At 36.6% G+C, this 18,091-nt stretch overlaps 2 protein-coding genes across 4 annotated transcripts; both read left to right on the top strand.

Moving 5' to 3' along the window:
* The first annotated feature begins 4,545 nt into the window (after positions 1 to 4,545).
* On the top strand, positions 4,546 to 16,004 carry LOC110686909. 2 transcript variants are annotated; one of them, XM_021863523.1, is made up of 9 exons: positions 4,546 to 4,908; positions 7,310 to 10,128; positions 11,492 to 11,615; positions 12,053 to 12,132; positions 12,323 to 12,564; positions 12,985 to 13,071; positions 13,247 to 13,346; positions 13,559 to 13,760; positions 13,857 to 16,004. In XM_021863523.1, the coding sequence occupies exons 2-9, from the start codon at positions 7,411 to 7,413 to the stop codon at positions 15,977 to 15,979; spliced, it is 5,676 nt and encodes a 1,891-aa protein (XP_021719215.1). In that variant the 5' UTR covers positions 4,546 to 4,908; positions 7,310 to 7,410; the 3' UTR covers positions 15,980 to 16,004. The 2 variants fall into 2 exon arrangements, with proteins under 2 accessions (XP_021719215.1, XP_021719214.1); XM_021863522.1 differs by having other exon boundaries at positions 13,559 to 13,769.
* Positions 16,005 to 16,265: 261 nt separating this feature from the next.
* On the top strand, positions 16,266 to 18,041 carry LOC110686908. 2 transcript variants are annotated; one of them, XM_021863520.1, is made up of 4 exons: positions 16,266 to 16,623; positions 17,179 to 17,337; positions 17,467 to 17,646; positions 17,829 to 18,041. In XM_021863520.1, the coding sequence occupies exons 2-4, from the start codon at positions 17,236 to 17,238 to the stop codon at positions 18,015 to 18,017; spliced, it is 471 nt and encodes a 156-aa protein (XP_021719212.1). In that variant the 5' UTR covers positions 16,266 to 16,623; positions 17,179 to 17,235; the 3' UTR covers positions 18,018 to 18,041. The 2 variants fall into 2 exon arrangements, with proteins under 2 accessions (XP_021719212.1, XP_021719213.1); XM_021863521.1 differs by having other exon boundaries at positions 16,266 to 17,337.
* Positions 18,042 to 18,091: the final 50 nt, after the last annotated feature.

Here is an 18,091-nt window from a genome sequence, read left to right as displayed (position 1 = left end):
ATGATTGACTTGTTGTGGTTACAATATGAATGTAACTCATTGAATTTGGTAAAGGAACGAATTAGGTAACCTTAACCATTATGATGTCTTTTAAGCTAACAATTACAGTGCAACATCCAAGCTTTCTTGGAATGTTACAAAGGTGATTAAGTGAAAGGAGGTTTGAAATGAACAGATGGAAGACAAAATGAACAGGCTAGTAAGGCTTCAACTCTAAATGATGTCTTTTTCTTTTTTTTTTTTTTTTTTTTTGAGGAAGCAAAAGCATTTTGTTAAGCATCCATTACATAACTATGATACTCCTCTAACCAAACTATAACGTCAGACTACTTATTACAAGCTTTTGCCACAAAATAAGCTAATTGATTTCCGAACGAATTTAAAGAAAAATGACACGAACGATAGAAGATTAGGATATCATTGACAATTATGACACAAACCTTCTCCAAATAGAAGCTTCAAACATATTAAAACAAAACTACACTGCTTCCATTTGGATATGATTTCTCTAAAACTAATCAAAACCATCCCCTATGCTTTTTCTCCAAAACTAATCAAAACCATCCTCTATGCTTTTTCTCCAAAACTAATCTATGTAATCTTAATATTAATTGCCATGAAGGATGACCACTTAAGTCTCAGAATGACCACTCAAGTCTCAAGTCTCAGCATAAACGAAACACCCCAACGCAATGCATCTACACCAACCTGCATCATGACTACTCAAGTCTCAGAATCACATCGTCAATCCAGACACTTGGGGGCTAGTGGTATATGAGGAAGTTTAGCTGGACGACCCGTTGAGCACCGTCCGATAAGACCATACGCTCAGAATAGCTGGCATGAGGGGCTTGTTGAGGGGCTAACAACCTCATACTACCTCTTGAGGGGCTAGTTGTAGGGGATAGCTTATGCTGAGCTATCTCCTCCAGTTGGAACCACTATGAAAGGGGATTCATCACACAAGCAAGAGCCGACATGAGTGACCTCATACCACCTCTTGAGGGGCTAGTTGTATAGGATAGCTCCTATTGAGCTATCACCGGGCTCCCATATTGGCCCTCGGGGTGCGCACTCACCGCTGGAAGGATAGCCGACGGGGCTCCTCATCCCGATAGAGTCAGCCCGTAGGCTGATCAAGTACGACTTCCCACAAAGGGGATCGTACTCCTATAAACAAAGTACAAAGTACAACAGAAAGGAGGTTAGACACACAAGTTATTAAATTCTCTCTATCTTTCTAAGTACACTTTCTCCCTTTCTAACTTAAGCATCGGAGGGGGGTTCCTCGAGCCACCCCAGAGGGCAGTTTACGTGTGCTGCCTTGCGCAGGTCGTCGAGGGACCCAACTCGTGCCAGCAGAACCCTTGGATCCACACCTAGAACAAATACTATATCAATTACCCTTGTATACACATATTCCAACAACTTAAACTCACTTTAAACAACTTATAATATTCTGAAAATTATTTAATAACCCCTAAATAATCCCCTCTTTAATGGGTAATTAAACCCTTTCATTAAAATCACAATTCTATTACTTTAAATAAAATTCCAGCTACATTAATTGATTAAAACTCCCTTAAAAACTTTATTAAAACATACTTTTATGCCCCAATTAATCAATAAAATCATTAGGTATACAAAAGCCCTAAATCAATTTGTATAAGAACCCTAAAAATCAAGTCTTTAATAAATTAGAAACCTTTACTTTAATCATATCAAAATATGAAAATAATACTCATAATAATAATCTAAAACATAAATTAAAACCTTTAAAATATGGTTTTGATACTAATTAAACAAGTTTTAGGGCATGTTCTCATACGTTTATTTTCAGTTCAGTTCAGTTCAATTCAGTTCAGCTCATAATTTCCTTCTCTTATAAAATATTCATTTTAGTTCAGTTCAGTTCAGTTCAGCTCAGTTTAATTCAGTTCAGTTCAGTTTAGTTCAACTAAGTTCAGTTAATGAGAACATGCCCTTAAACAATAAAACCAAAACCATAAAAATAATCATCAACATCCATTAAAATAAAAAGAGGAGAGAGAAGGAGTATCCACGGTGGTGGCGGCTGCATTGCGGCGATAGGTCGCCGGAGGGTGCTCAGCAGTTAGAGGGAGGCTCGATGACGTGACTGCAATACTTGAGTGGAATTGTAGTTCACTTGGTCCATTCCCACGCATGAACTCACGGGAAGGAGCGAGGAAAAAAAAGGAAAAGAAAGAAAGAAAAAAAAAGAAAGGAGAAATATATAAAAGAAAGAGGAAAAGAAAGAAAATTTACCTTTTTTTTTACTTTTGTGTGACAAATTTTTGGGATTCAAGAGATATTTATATAGTAGGGTAAATTAGAATTATTTGGGCCTTGTAAGAAATGATATTATGGAGAAATAGTTGGCCCAAAGAATAAGTAAATAGGATGATTGGTCTTATTGTAAAAATGGGCTATGTTTGGATTAAATTCTTATTAACCCAAACATTAAACTTGTTTTATTTATGATCCAATAATTAAAATAGTTTGATCCAAAATATATTTGATAATTAAATAAATAATTAATAAAATATATTTAAAATTAGGGGTACTACAATTTGGTTGGGGGTATTCATCAAAGTTAATGGGAATCAACAGTCGTCATTCCCTTTGTTGTCGTTTGTTAGGTCTTTTTTCCCGTTCTATTTACCCTCTTTATTCTCCCAAACCCTCTAAGTTGATTCCCCACCCCTAGTTATTTCCATTCCCATTCCTTAGCAACCACCACACCACCACCCTCCTACCTACCCACACCACCGGAAAACAAGCCACTGCACCACCGTCCCTTCCCCACCATTCGCCGCCCCTCATCATCCCCGAAACCCTTCCCCACCCCTGCAAAAACTGAAAAAAAAAACCCTCCTCCCTCCCCGTGAAACGCCCAGGCGAACACGCCAGACGCAAGATTCCTCACCACCGAACACCCAAGCCACCCTACTGCAACCCCTCGGCGCCCCACTTTATCCCGAAACCCTTCTCCTTCCCCATTGAAAAAGCTTAAAAATTCTTCTCCTTCACCATCTGCAACGGCTAAGACCTCTCTCCCTTTGTCAGAAAAGATTTCGCCGTCGGATTGCAACCTCCCCTGTATATGGCCACGATTGCAACGATTGTCCTTGTCAATTGTGCAGCCATTGCCGAGCTTTCTCGAGTGTTAGGGTTTCGTGGGTAGGGAGAGGGGCGGCGATGGGTTGCGGTGGGGTGACTGGGTTGTTGGGATATTCACAGTGGCCAGAGAAAGAGGGAAAGGAGAAGTAATATTGTAGTTTTTGTGGTGGTTGTATGGTGGTTTTGTGGTGGTTGTGATTTATTGTTGTATATAAAAAAAAACAACATTGCAAAAGAAAGGGAATTACATTCTATTCTTTACCATTCCCTTTGTTTAATTCATTCCCTTTCCCTTTGATGAACCTAACGACCCCTAAGTAATAACTTGTGCATGGAACGAGCTAGAAGGCTAGTTTATATTGAGAAGTTTATCTAGCCTTATTTTCGTCATTCCCCACAAAAGAAGTATGGGTATTTCTTTAATTTTATCCAGCAAGGCAAATTGAATTTGACGGATGTTGGGTGACAGGAACTAACCTGGGGTTTGCTACCAAAGTAACCACGAGAGAGAAAATCGAAAAAATAATTGATTGAACATGAAGAACCCTAACCACGAAGAAGACAAAGACGAACTATAGACAAATTGAATTAAAACATGAACGGAGAAGATATAGTACATGAAGAAGTGAAGAACCCTAACCTAAACACAAAGAAGAAGACGAAGTACAAAACCATAGACAAACGAAGAAGACGAAGTACAGACAAAGAAGAGGCTTGATAGTCTGTACTGTCCTAGTTGGGGTCCCATAAGGCTATAAAACACATCCCTTCCCTCATTGTTCACTGTCGGAGAATTTCTCGTACAGTTAGTTTCATCTAATGGCAGCTAAGAGCCGAAGGACCACATTTTTTGCTTTTCACTAAGCTTTTTCCAGAGTAACAAATATTTTATTTACCTAGCACAAATTAATGTGATTATATTATTCCCCTTTCTTAGGATATCTTGCTAAAGTTTATTTATAAATGGAGACCTTCTCATTTATATTACCTTGAATTAAATTATCAATTTTAGGTAATTAAGCAACTAGTTTTACTAAATAAATAATAATGAGTACAAGTTATCTTATCAGTTATCGCTTCTTATTAGTTTCAAGTGTCGATTTACACCTAACTTATCAGTTTCAACTCCATTTCAAGTTGTGTTGCACTATCGCCAATTACAACCTATGACAAATTTAAATTAACTCATATCATATCAAATCTTAAAAAGTAATTGCACTTAGTAACATAAACACAAAAGTGCATATTACAACAATGTAGAAACAACATAATTTAGAACAAGTTATGTGCTTAAACAAATCTTAATTACTACGTACATATAATTTCCATTTACCCACAAATTAAGTGCATAAAATAGCAACTTTGTACTTGTAATAATTTACAAAATCACGTATGAATATAACATCAAAGATAAGTGGTCTGAAGATAGAATAGACAATAGTACATGCACATACCCAACCCAACTGACTTCACCTCACCTATGGCTTAACTTTGCCAGGTTAGAGAGAGAAACCCATTGCCATTTGTTGAGCTTTCAGCAGAATTCGGGTTCAAAAATCAAGAATTTTTCACAATTTTTTTCAATATACTTCGTATTTATTCACACCTTTTTGCTCAGTTTTGTTGTTGTTGCCTTGGGTTGTGATTTTGCACTGAAATTTCTGGGCTTTTCGGCAAATTTGAAGAAAAAAAACCCAATTTCTGAATCCCTAATTCATACCATTTGGAGCTCAATTTGCATGTTATTTTGGGATTTCTCTTAAAAAGGTTAGTAGATCTATTCTTTACTATTTTATTTAAGTGTTGTTCTTAGCTTAATTTCAGATCTTTCATTGTTTTATTTCTCAATTTTTTGGCTAGATTATGTAATTTTTTTAGCAATTTCTGTACAAATGTTATTGTTAATTTTGGGATTTATTATTTTTGTTTGATGGGTTGATGTTAGATTTTGGAAATATTTTCTGGGTTTTGTTCATAATTAGTGTTTGTATTGAAATGGGAATTCTGTATAGTGATATTTGCATGCACAGAAAAGGAATTTTATGGCTAATGTTTTTATGGGCTGTGTTCCATAATTAGGATACTATGATGTTTGTGTTTATGTAATATTATATTGTACTTTGTGAAGAAGTTTGTTGCCAAAAAAATTACATATTTAGCTAATTACTGTAGAAAATGAATTCAGAGATGTAATTGATGTTTAAGGTACATATGTGTGAGCTCTAGAAAGAGTGAAGGCTAACGAACAATTACAAATTTACATTAATACTCCTGATACAATGCTTGCTTTAGAAACCAAGTGAAGTTCCTTATACAGTTATACCTAGAAGAAATCTAGAACTATCTCATGTACCATGATAATGGAGAGACTGAACACTGAATTCCGCTTATCTGTTAGCTCTTTACTTGAGGCTAGATTATGTGACTACCAGGGAGGAAGGAGAATGTAAGCCACGCATTCCTAATCTCGTTGCTTGGTTGGGGTATAGACTATATGACACATTGATCTAGGTTCTATGCCTGCAGTCTGTTTGAATGTAGAGTGTAGTTCGTGTTCTTGGAAAGAAAATAAGAAATGACTTGAAGTTACTAGAGTATGGCCTTTCATTGCTTCTTTTGTGTGGGTTAAAAAACAAAATTAGAGATAAAAAATTGTGTTTTATAATACTACATTTAGGGTTGATAACAAGCTGAATGGACCTTAGGACTTAGGTAGCCTGACTTGGCCCACAACTAGTTGGGTTGATCTTAAAAGCTTAAGTCTTGACTCACAATTCTACTATTGCATGAGTACAGTTCAAAGCTTACAATTACTGTTGGGCCCCGAATACCCTGTTTTCCGTTAAATGCATCTTTTGGTTTTATATCAAAACGTGGAACTGAAAGTTTTTTTCCCTTGAAAAGTTGTCAAACATTTGCCTCCATAAATTACGTACGTAGCATTCAACTGCCGAATACATCACAAGTTCTCCATAAGTTTTATTGTAGGATTTTAGTTTTTTGGAAATTCTGAAGCTTTGTTGAATATTTCTAGTACTCCGGAGTATTTGTCAACTTAAAATTACATTATTGTCACCCAGATGGCTTGTAAATCAACTTTGATGTTTAGTGAGAAGAGGACAAGTAATAAGTTTCTCTAAGTCTCGCTCGTAAGTTTAACAATAAAGATTTTTTTTGGGGGGAGAGGGAGGGGGTCTACAATAGCTACCTCCATCCATCAATAGCATACTGACTGTCCCGGCCCCTTAAAATTAAAGATCAACTTGAGTTCCTCAAAGCACTCATATTAGCTGTGTTATCCCCTTCCTCTTTGCATTAATTAAATTAAAAGGAGCATTCTGGGGAATGCAACTATGATCTACTATTAATTTTGGGAAATGGAATTTTCTTTGGACATCTTGAAATAATATATAACTATTAATTCTAGACAAAGAAAATGCTTTGCCAATTATAATTAACTTCAGTTATAAGGTATTTAAATAAAAAATTATAGTTGTTCCTCTATGTTGGAAGTTTGAGAATGAAAGGTGCTGCCCATTTATCCTTTCTTTCACTTCTTGGGTATTCTATTAAGTACAAATCATTAAATTAAATGATTATTATTGTACTTCATTTTCAAACGGGTGGGTCTGTCTGAGACAGTTGAATTATTTGTTTTTATCATGTGTACTATGTAGTATTAAGCTAACTCCTAACTGAATCATTATTGTACGATTCTTGTGTAAATCCAGGGTTTTAGATGACTTCAACTAAATTTTACTATTAAAAGTTCTGTTAGAGGTAATATTTATTATTAAATTTACTGCAGACACTAATGCAACTATAGGACATTTAATATATTTACATCATAGTATTAACTTAATAAATAATTAATCCAGTCTTTTTGAATTGTGACATTACTTTTCTTGGCTCAAGTCCTTTTTATCTCTCTCCTCTCACATGGGTTGCTCGACTTGCCTGTCTCCATATCTGTCCTCAGCATATGGGCTCTTCAATATGCGTGCCTCTCACCTTGCCTCCCCTCTGTTGCAGCTAAAAGAGAACAAAGAAAGTAACTATATTATTGTTAAGATGCAAAGACGCCTACAAGATATAGCGATTTAAGATTTCAAAAATTGTTGCTAGGGTGAATATGACATATTTAATTACTTCTATTATTTTGGTGCAGGGTTCGAGATGCTTTACAAAGATATTGATTCTGACCTTTTCAATGTAGCAAGCTGGAAGGAAGGTGCATTCTAGTGAAATGAAATTAGCCTAAGGCCAGAGATGATGTTCAGCCAGGATATCTTTGATATAGTAGATGATGGCTTTGAGGACTCAAATGATGAGATCCTCATTTCCCAGGAGGTGTTCTATGGAAATGCTTCAGTTGCCTGTGGTAAAAAATGTGAGATTCCTGGAGTTACCAGATGCTTAAATGAGCATGATGAAATGCTAGAGATTTCACCTAGTTCTCACAGTGAAAACTCTGCCGTAACCCATGAAGTTTCCTCAAAAGATCTGAGTCCGAAGGAGGGTGTTTCTGATGAACTCCAAAGGGACTTACAAGCAATAAGCTCCACAGAAGGGTCTATTATGGATGAAAGGATTGATCATGATGTTCATGCAAAGCGGATGAGATATTCAGTGAATGAGCTGTCTAATTTTAAACCTTACCTTGATAAGGCTGTGGCCTCATCTGTTCCGCTGAAGCAAGTTGTTTCTGAAACATATCATCCTGTGTTGCCTTCTCCCTGCCAAATTCTTATGTGCCATGTGGTTGAATCGTGCTGTGAAGGTGTGACATCTAGTTGTTACCTGTTAAAGCAATATCCTGAATCAGACCAAGAAGGCAACTTAGGAGATAGCGTCACTCTTAATGGTAGCTTGTCAGGCTTGGATGGAAGTGAAGTAAAGCAAGTTGGCTGCAGTAAATCTATAGCCTCACCTATTTCCCAGGAAAGTTCTGCTACCAAACTTTTGGCCCCCAGCTCCACAGCTGTTGCAGTCAGTGAGTGTGGGACACCTGAGCGTGCTGACAAAAGTACTAAAAATGAAACTTATCTTGAATGCGAAGATGATGAAATATTGAATTGTGACAACATGAAGGATGCCCATGCTATTCTTCGTTCCCGAGTATACCTCTTGCTTGAAAAAGCTGGATGGTCCCCTGAGAAGCGAATAAGAAATGATGGGAGGAACAGATATGTTTACCGATCACCAGATGGAAAGCTTGTTCGTGAATTTTCAAAAGTTTGGGACTTGGTTGGTCAGAGATTATTTGCCTATGGTAACAGTAAAGTGACTGTAGGTGATAAAGAGTGGACTAATGTTCATCAGTTCTGCTCTGATATGTATGAGACACTAAGGTATATTGACAGTACAATGACCGATGGGAAGCCTAAGTGTTCATTGAGTTGCCAATGGAGACTTCTGGATCCCTTTGTGAATGTGGTTCTCGTGAACAGAAAGATTCATGCACTCAGAGCTGGAACTGTAGTCATAGCAAAGCAAAGTTATGTACCTGATGGGGACAGAGAAGGTGGGATAGATTTTAGACCAAAATCCAGGAAAGGTGATAAGAAGAGGCCTTCCATGGACCCTAATCTTGTGGAGACTCATAATACCAAATCGTTTTATGTTTCTGAAGGAAATAGCATGCGTCTTGTAAAGACAGTTGCTAACACTGATAATCACTATGTGGGAGCTTGTACGGATGAAATTATGAATTCATGTCGCTTATCAGCATGTGGTTCTGATAGCAAATGTTTACAGCATCCTGCTTATCTGTATGACGTTCCTGTTGGCTCTACTGAGACCCATGCAATCTATAAACAGCCTTTATCTCATCAATCGAGTTGTATGAGCTCTCCAAGCTTTGATAAACATAACCTGGAATTTATCATGGAAAGCTCCAAAGATTTGTCAGTTTGTTTGTTGGAGGAAGGAGCTGAACCATCGGAAAGATCTATCATTAATGCAGGGATGAAGAAAATGGACTGTGAAACTGAAGGGTTTTCTGGTGTTGAACTCTCCAAGCTATGCCAAGCAGAAATTGATGATACTCGTCCGACCAGTGATAGGAGCAGCCAATTGAAGTTGGTTGATGTCCAGGGTTGGTCTATGGATTGTGCTGGCAATGATAGAATATCAGATAGGTTTCCAACCGGCCTCTTTGAGCATCAAAATGGATTAAAAAGGTCTATACTTGGAAAATCTCACCAAAGCAGATATCTTAGTGATTTCTGTTTAGAAAAGGTAAAAGCTGGCCATAATACCAATAAACCCCATGCATATGATGGATCTTTTGAATCTCAGTCCTGCAAGAAAAGTATGAAGCCTAAAAAGCGTCACAGCAGCAAGAGGCGATCAATTGGTTCCCGGCTTAAGGATGACGACTTGTTAATCTCCGCAATAATAAAGAAAAGAAGCTTCAGATCCAGGATTGATGAATGCGGTTCTGAGCCTGGGAAGTTTAAGTTAAAATCTCTGCAGAAGCGCAAGACTCAGAAAGGTAGTTGCAGGTTGCTTCTGCGGGGCACTGGTAAGGGTGGGAAACATGTCACAGATAGGTGGACATTGATTGATAATAGGACGGTTTTGGCGTGGTTAATTAGTGTTGGGGCTGTACTTGTAAAGGAAGCAGTTCAATACCGTGACCCGAAGGATGATGCTGTGGCTAAAGAAGGTGTTATTACAAAGAATGGGATTCTGTGTAATTGTTGCAGTGAGGTGTTTTCTGTCTCTAGGTTTAAAATCCATGCAGGTTTTAATCAGAATCGTCCTTGTTTGAATCTGTTTGTGGGGTCTGGTCGGCCATATACTCTATGCCAGCTTCAAGCATGGTCGGCTGAATACAAGGTCAGGAAAAGTGGCCCGAGACATGTGTCAGCTGATAGGTTTGACAAAAATGATGATTCTTGTGGACTTTGTGGCGATGGAGGAGAATTACTGTGTTGTGATAACTGTCCTTCCACATTCCATCAGTCATGCTTGTCAGCAGAGGTTTGTTTGTGGCTTATTTGCTTATGTTTCTTCCTTCCACTATTAATTATTCCTAATCATATTGGCTATTTTTTTAAAAAGAAATTATTGGTTACACTCCTTTATATGACATCACCTGCCCCCTAGTGCAGAATAGCCATATCGAACTGTGTCAAGGATGTGAATTAAGTGTAATATTAACTGGATAAAATTGTGCTTCTGAACTTTTTTATTGTTGCTGATGTAAGCTGTTCTAGTACACTCAGGCTCTAATTTGGATGGGAAATATGCATGCATTATGTTGTTTACGTCACTCAAATTGGTACCAAAACTTTTTTGACTGGTAATTAGCTATGATTTATCGACCTGCCTACAGAAAGGTCTCAGAATTTATTCTGCTAAAATATATATATAAGACTCCATTTGCTGACAGAGTTTCTGTCCACAGCGCTTATTTTGTTGATCAATACCTTCTGAAAATAGAGCAGCCATATTTTAGGCTGGAAAGATCTTTTTATTTATTGACTTGATTGATGAGGGTTCTGATCACGTATCAATAGATTTTTCAGGCTTCACACCATAAATAGTTATCTCAATGACTCTATCCTATCCTCCTAGGAATAAGGGATGCTTTCAGTAATAGAAGAATACATGATAAAAAGTTTATCTGGCACAAAAACTTCCCTGCTATCTATTTGTAATATGACTTTTACTAATATGGATTACTCGAGTATGGTAAGCTTTAATGCAAAGAGTACATGAGCTTTGAATTAAAGTAGAGAGCTAGAGACTATACAAGTATGTACATGAATGGAGATGTCAATCTTCATGTAAGAAGATTAAGATCTCCTACCAGGCTACTATGTATATCCTTTTTGCACTTTGTATAGGGCTATCCATTTGTTACTTTCAATCTTTACTTTGAATCCATGAACATTTACTAATATGGATGAAGGTGCAACTGGCAGCAGTCTTTGCCTTCAAATATTACTGTCGTATTTGTGGCGTAAGTCTTTCTCTCTAGCCTGCATGTGTTTAGGTGTTGTTTCTTACTTTCTGAATGGTTTGGTCTACTTTCGAATACATGAACTGGTATCAGTGTAGAATACAATAGTTGAAGCTGCCACAATGATACTTCATGTTAAAATCACTGGCAGGATTGGTATTTGTACTTATGTAAGGAGCATGTATTGTGCATGCTCCTATGCATGTATTTGTCTTAGCTGTTGAAATCTGTAGAATGTCCTGTGTTCTGGTTTAAGATTTCGGTGTTGATTATGTATATACTATATACTTTTTTCTTTATTTCACTTTGTGTTTTGCTTTTTCTAAAATTTAGCATCCTCAATATGAAGTTATTCTGATTTTTATTTGTTTGGCACAGGAGCTTCCCGAAGGAAGTTGGTATTGCCCAAACTGCACTTGTGAGGTATGTGGAGCACTAGCCAACGATGCAGGAACCTCAAGTTCTTATGCTGCACTGAAGTGTTCACAATGCGACAAAAAGTGTATACTTCTTTTACTGTTCTTGAATGTTCTTTGCTATAAGCTTCTTTCTTTCCACCTAAAAAACCCTTTCTGAATAGATTAGTCGGTTAGCCCTTTTATGAACTTATCTAAACCTATCATCTAACTTGTTGGTCCTTTTCTGAACTTTTTTGAACTTATCAGGATTAACTGTTTTTGTGAATTGAAACAAGGGTAGGCCCTTTTCAATTTTTTTAATTCCCTGAATTTGTTAATCTTTGTATTAATTTATAAAAATATATTATCTTAAAGAGGCAGGAACGGAGTATTGCTATCAGCCTATGAACCTTGGTGATAGTGGCCTGTTAATAAAAAAAAGACTTCACTTTAAAGTCTTCTTGAGATTCTCTATATTACGGGCATGATTAGTAATTTATCTTTTCCTTTGTGAAGTAATGACTGTCAATTCTGCTAATAGATCATCAAGGGTGCTTGACGGACAAGAGTATGAGTAAGCTTGGTGGTGCACCTTGGTTCTGTGGCTCAAATTGTGAACAGGTAATCTGATCTATAACTTTAGTTCCCAACTTCCCATCAGAAATGTTAATGTTGGCTGCTACATGTAGGACAAATTATAAAAGATAGTGGAAGACTGTAAGCTATCTATTATTCCATTTAGACATTTAAATTGTTCATGGATCTTCCTCAATTTTGGTTGACCTTCACAGTCCTGCAAATGATTATGCAGGTCTTTGGTGGTATACAATCTCGTATTGGCTTGTTGAACAAAATTGTTGATGACTATACCTGGACCCTTCTGAGATGCATTCATGATGACCAAAAAGTTTCTTCTGCTCAACGTTTCGCGTTAAAGGCTGAATGCAATTCTAAGTTAGCTGCTGCTGTTACCATTATGGAGGAGTGCTTCCTCTCTATGATCGATCCAAGAACAGGCATAGATATGATACCACAAGTGGTGTACAATTGGGGGCAAGTACCGTTGTTTGGATGTTAATAGCAATAATATATATAAATTTTTTTCCCATGTATTGATACCTGAGTTATGAATGCAGTAGTAAATTTGAGGTCATACTTAATTTGTCCTCATGCTCCACTCCACTTATATTGTCCTTGATGACAATCTAATAGCATGCATATATAGTGTGAAGTTTTCTCTGAGTGAAGTCTCTGATTTATTGGAAAAAAGAACAAAGACCAAACATAAGCTTCCCCAACTTTCTATAATAGGATTATTCACGAATATTCAGAAAATATATTCTTTCTGCCCCTCAGTAATTGGACCATCATGCTTTGTCCATCAAATTGCTATTATCTGATTGGCTTGAAGTAAATTTCTGTGAAGCACCCTTCTTTCATCTGTTTGACTGATTTTGATGTTACTGATGCCAGGTCAGAATTTCCAAGACTGGATTATCATGGATTTTATACTGCTGTCTTGGAGAAAGATGATGTACTGATATCAGTTGCATCTATAAGGTATCATAAGTGGTATTTATGATCCCATAGGCTCATATTTCTTCATTATTCTTGAATGATTTATACAAATCACTTACCATGTCTAATTGTCATAATCATATTCTTGTTATTGTGCTTTATTGCTGCACTTAACAACTAACTAATTAACGATAGTATTTGACCTCAACGTTTACAGAGTGCATGGAGTAGCTGTTGCAGAGATGCCACTCATCGCAACTTGTAGCAAATATCGCCGACAGGGAATGTGCCGAAGTTTGCTAAATTCTATTGAAAAGGTATTTTACTTTGTATTTGGCTGCCTTCTCTGTGGTGTTGGGTTGGTTATGGGGTTGTTTGACTTGTTTTTACCCCTGGTATCTATAACTGCAGAAGCCAATAATACTTACTTTCACCAGAATCTATATTAATAAAGTTGGATTAATGTATCTTCCCACTTTTCATGTATATGAAGAAACTCAATATTTCTTTTAACCTTTTATGGCTGTAGATGCTCATATCCCTGAAAGTTGAGAAGCTTGTGATTACTGCAATTGCTGATTTAGTAGAAACTTGGACCGTTGGTTTTGGCTTTGTTCCTGTGGAGGAAGAAGAGAAAAGAAGCTTGAACAAAATCAACCTGATGGTGTTTCCAGGAACTGTGATGCTTAAAAAGACACTCTACGTGAATCAAGCTGCAGATCTACCAAATGGTGATTTAGGTTCAATGATAGTCACAGTCATTTATCGTAGATGATGTTCTAATTACAATGATAAAATGATACTGACTAAAATTGTTCTCAATTCAGGAGTTGAAGATTTCTCTGCCGTGGGCAGTGATGAGTCTTGTAAGGTAGGTAAGTGCTTGGAAGGGAATCCTGAAACAAATGCCATGTATGGAAATGCTGGAGAGGATACTTTTAATGGAAATGCAAATGCACTAGAAGTTAAGCCGGTGACCTTATCTGATATGGAGACAGGTGAAGCTCCAAAGAGTGCTGCTGCTGATGAAATGGATACTGAAATTTTCAATGGTTTGGGTTCTTTGGAGCAGGAGGATAGGGTTACAAATGTAACAACAGGTTTTAGAAATGAGGAAGAGGTTTTCCACGTACCAGTTGGGTGTGGAATAGAAACAAATGAGTTTGAGGATAGGAAAATTTTGCAATTTGGTTTATTTAGAACGAGTGAAGGTGATATCCAGATGAAATCCCAATTTTCTGACGTGGGGTCAGAGATTGGACTTGATATAGAAGATCAGAGCAATCGTTTGCAAGCTGCTAATGACCAATACATTGTTAGTGCTGTGGAATGCGTGGAAACACCACCTGCCCAGAACAAGCCTAATAGCAGAGCTGAAATATTAACAGCAGATAAATTTTGTGGATTTCCAAAATTACTAAAATATATAAATCAAGACGACTCTCTTTCGAACCAATTCACAAGGGAGAGTCTAGATAATTTTGTCTTTAAAAAAATGGAAAAAAAGGTAGAACTTCTGCTTGATGATGCAACTCATGCTGAAAGCATGGTTATGGAAGCTGAATCAGTTTTAGAGCTCAGAAATCATGTGGGTTGTAAGGGTGGGGAAAGTGAGATCACCAATGATGCATGTAAAACAAATCAAGATGTGCAGTGTAAGTTTGAAAGTTCAGAGACAGTGAAGGGAGATGAAGGATCTGCCGAAGTCATGAAAGTTAATGCTTCAAGTAACATTCGTGAAAATGTGGCAACTGAAATGGTGATGTTGGAGGCAGAAAAGGAAGATATGCAATCTCCTGGAGGTATTGAAGTCAGGTCTGCAAGTAATGTGAGAGAAACTGTGACTATTAAGTCAGATTATATGGAAGTTGCAGAGGAAGAAGAGGAAGGTGCTGTAGGCATTAATTGTGGTGAGCTATCTTCTGGAGCTATTGATGTGAGAGAAAGTCTGTCTGTTAAGTTGATGAATTTAGAGGCTGTGAAGGAAGATGAAGAAGCTTCGGTAAGCATAGGTATAGGAGTAGCGAGTGATAGGAGTAAAATTATGGTAAATAGACTGGTGAATTTAGAAGTCGTGAACGAAGAAGAGGAAGTTGCAGAAGGCAAGGAAGCAGGGGTTGCAAGTGCCAGTAACACTTGGGAAAACATGTTGACCATGGATGATTTGGTGACAGTGAAGAAAGATGAGGAAACTAAGTTGGTGAGCTTGAAAACAGTGAGGGAAAATGATGAGGCTACAAGTAATCTTACTGAAGGTGTGATGGTCAAGTTGGCTAAAGAAGATGGGACTATCAGTAAAGGCGCTGCAAATAATATGAGAGAAGATCTGAAATTTAAGTTTGTGAAATCGGATGATTCGGATCTAGTGATGGAGGATGATGAAGATACAGAAGGCATGGAAATTGGAGCTGCGAGTATTATGAGTGATAATGTGCCTGTTAAGTTGGCAAGTTCGGGGGTGATGAAGGAAATCGAGGACGTTACCGTCTCAAGTGATTTGAACGCAAATGCAGCAACCAAGTTGGTCAACATGAATTTATCAATTAATGTCAAGGTGGTGAAGGAAGAAGAGGAAACTGCTGTAGCCATGGATTCAGAAGCTGCAAATATGACAACAAAATTGACGTATTCCGAGGCAGTTAATTATGTAAAGACTGATGAAAGCATGGAAATAATCACCACAAATAACACAAGTGATGCCGTGACTCCTCGTTTAATTAACACGGGGACAGTTCAGGAAGAAGTTGCTGTTGAAGCTATGGAAACAGGTCCTGAACTCATTGACCATGATGAATTTAGTTTAGGAAAGCGTTCACCGGAACTGTATTGTGAATATAATGTAATCCAAGAGGAGGGGGAATATGGTCAAGAAATCCAGTATGTAAATGTTGCTGAAAACCAGCTTTCTGTGGTTAAACAATCTCAGCAAGCTAGTGTTTTGCCTCCGTAGTAATAATATCAGTGCATATTCTGAATGTTTCTTGTCTTTGTTGCTGTTGAGCCCTAACCGAGTCATCGGATTCTTCTTAATCAAAGCTTGAGTCAAGGTGACCTCAAACAGACCTATGTTGGGTGACTTGGGTCCAAGCTTTAGATCAGATATACGGGATTCAGAGCAAGATTGATTGATTTTTTTTTTTTTTTTTTTTTTTGAGTGGATTGATTTTCCTTAGTTAAAAAAATAATACACACTATTATAAATAAATAATACTGGATAATATAGTTTAATAAATCAAATTATTATAATAAATTGTCGTGTATAAATTATATCATTGGTCTAAAAATATATAATCTGTTTTTGTTACTGGGAAAAATTAGTAATAGTTTTTTCTCAAAAAATAAAAAATAAATAAAAAATTTGTAATAGTTGCGAAAATTTTTAATTAAGAGATTTAAGACTAGTAGTTTGACTAGAACTCGGACTCCTAATCCAGTTAATTCTTGAATTCCAAATTTTATCTATTTATTATTTTATTTATTATATCTTGAGAGTTATAATAGGAAAATAAATTCTGTTGGAAAGAATCACTATATATATAATCGCAGAGCTGCTCACAAATCATTGCTTTGGAAAAACGTTGTTTTGCATCACAGGTTATACTCTCTCCTTTCTTTAATTTGCCCTTTTCTTTAACGCCTATGTCTTTTTTCTTTCTTCCCTGCATCAAGAATTGATCTTTTTAACTACTTGCTCTGCCCGGATATAGTTGTCGTGTTTTTAGTTCAAATTACACTATCAACAACCCGACGTACTCTTTATGTTGCGTTTTTACAATGATTGATACCGTTTTTTTTTTTTTTTAATAGAGTAGCATTTAAGAAACCAATTATACTGTAGTTTTTGCGTTTCAATTCTTGTTACTATCTAAACTTTGGGTTTGTGTTTTTGTGTGATTTACATGGTGATTTAATTTGTAAAGATTAATTAGACTATTATTAGGAATCATAATGCTAGAGTTGGTGTTTTAACGTAACAAAATAAGGTATAGTATTTATTTTTAATTTTTTAATGATGTAAAATAAGGTATAAATATTAATGTTCATAATTCTTGCATTATAACATTATTACCAGTTTTCTTATTTTATTTGAAGGCACATTATTACCAGTTTCTAATTAAGTGCTAACTTCTGAAGTTCTGAATATTGCAGATTACTTGAGTTGCACAAAATTTGGGAGTGTTGTTAATCTCCATTAAAAGCGCCATCATGTTGAACTCGATATTAAATTGCGGGTGTATGTCGTTTATTGAAGTTATATACGAGACAATCAGTGATATGTGCCGTGAAATTGATGACATAATGATCCAGGTTATTACTCTTCATGTTACTATATTAGTACGTTAGGATGTTAGTATTATCCGTTTCACTGCAAAGATCGCGGTTCTTTCAGGCCTTTGTTACTGATCAATGTTTGATTTTATTCGTTTGTAAATGCAGAATGCTCGTGGTAACGTCAGAGACCAAGTGCAAGTGCAGACAACAGGTGAGAATGACAAGAAGAAGTTAGCTGTTGCGATGAAAAAATTACCACTCTTCGATGATGATATTCAAGAGGATGATCTCTCGGTTTCATTCAGAAGAGCATATGGCCGCGATATATATGGAAGTGATTATGAGGTACTTTCAATTAAAACCTTCTTTTAGAAAGAAAGACAGTTATGAATTATAAATTTGCTGTTAGTTGATAGTTGAATTTGTGTCGAAATTTTTTTTAGGCTTGGAATTAAAGCCAAGAATTAGTATTTGTTTCCTAAAAGTGGATTCTCATTTTCTGCCTTTTCTTTTATAAAATGTTCCAGATTCCAATTAGGGAGACACTGGAAGAAAGTAAAGAGGTCCAAAAACCATATCGCAACTGTGATAGAGATTTCAGTCACCTCAGTGAAAGTGCCCAAAACATCCTGAAGAATTTCGAAACGGAGTATGTTGAAGACATAGACTGGGAGATTGTCAGATTATATGGTGTTCATGGTGATAATATATTTTGACTTGTATCTTATAAACTTGGGTAAACGGAATTTGACTTGGTTGGTTAAAGATTTAGAGAACTATTAGGTAGAAA

The sequence above is a fragment of the Chenopodium quinoa genome, unplaced genomic scaffold (assembly GCF_001683475.1).
Source record: "Chenopodium quinoa cultivar QQ74 unplaced genomic scaffold, ASM168347v1, whole genome shotgun sequence".
In the NCBI taxonomy this organism is placed as follows: Eukaryota; Viridiplantae; Streptophyta; class Magnoliopsida; order Caryophyllales; family Amaranthaceae; genus Chenopodium; species Chenopodium quinoa.
The sequence above is the reverse complement of the archived record's forward strand: the minus strand, read 5'-3'. Positions and strand labels throughout refer to the sequence as shown.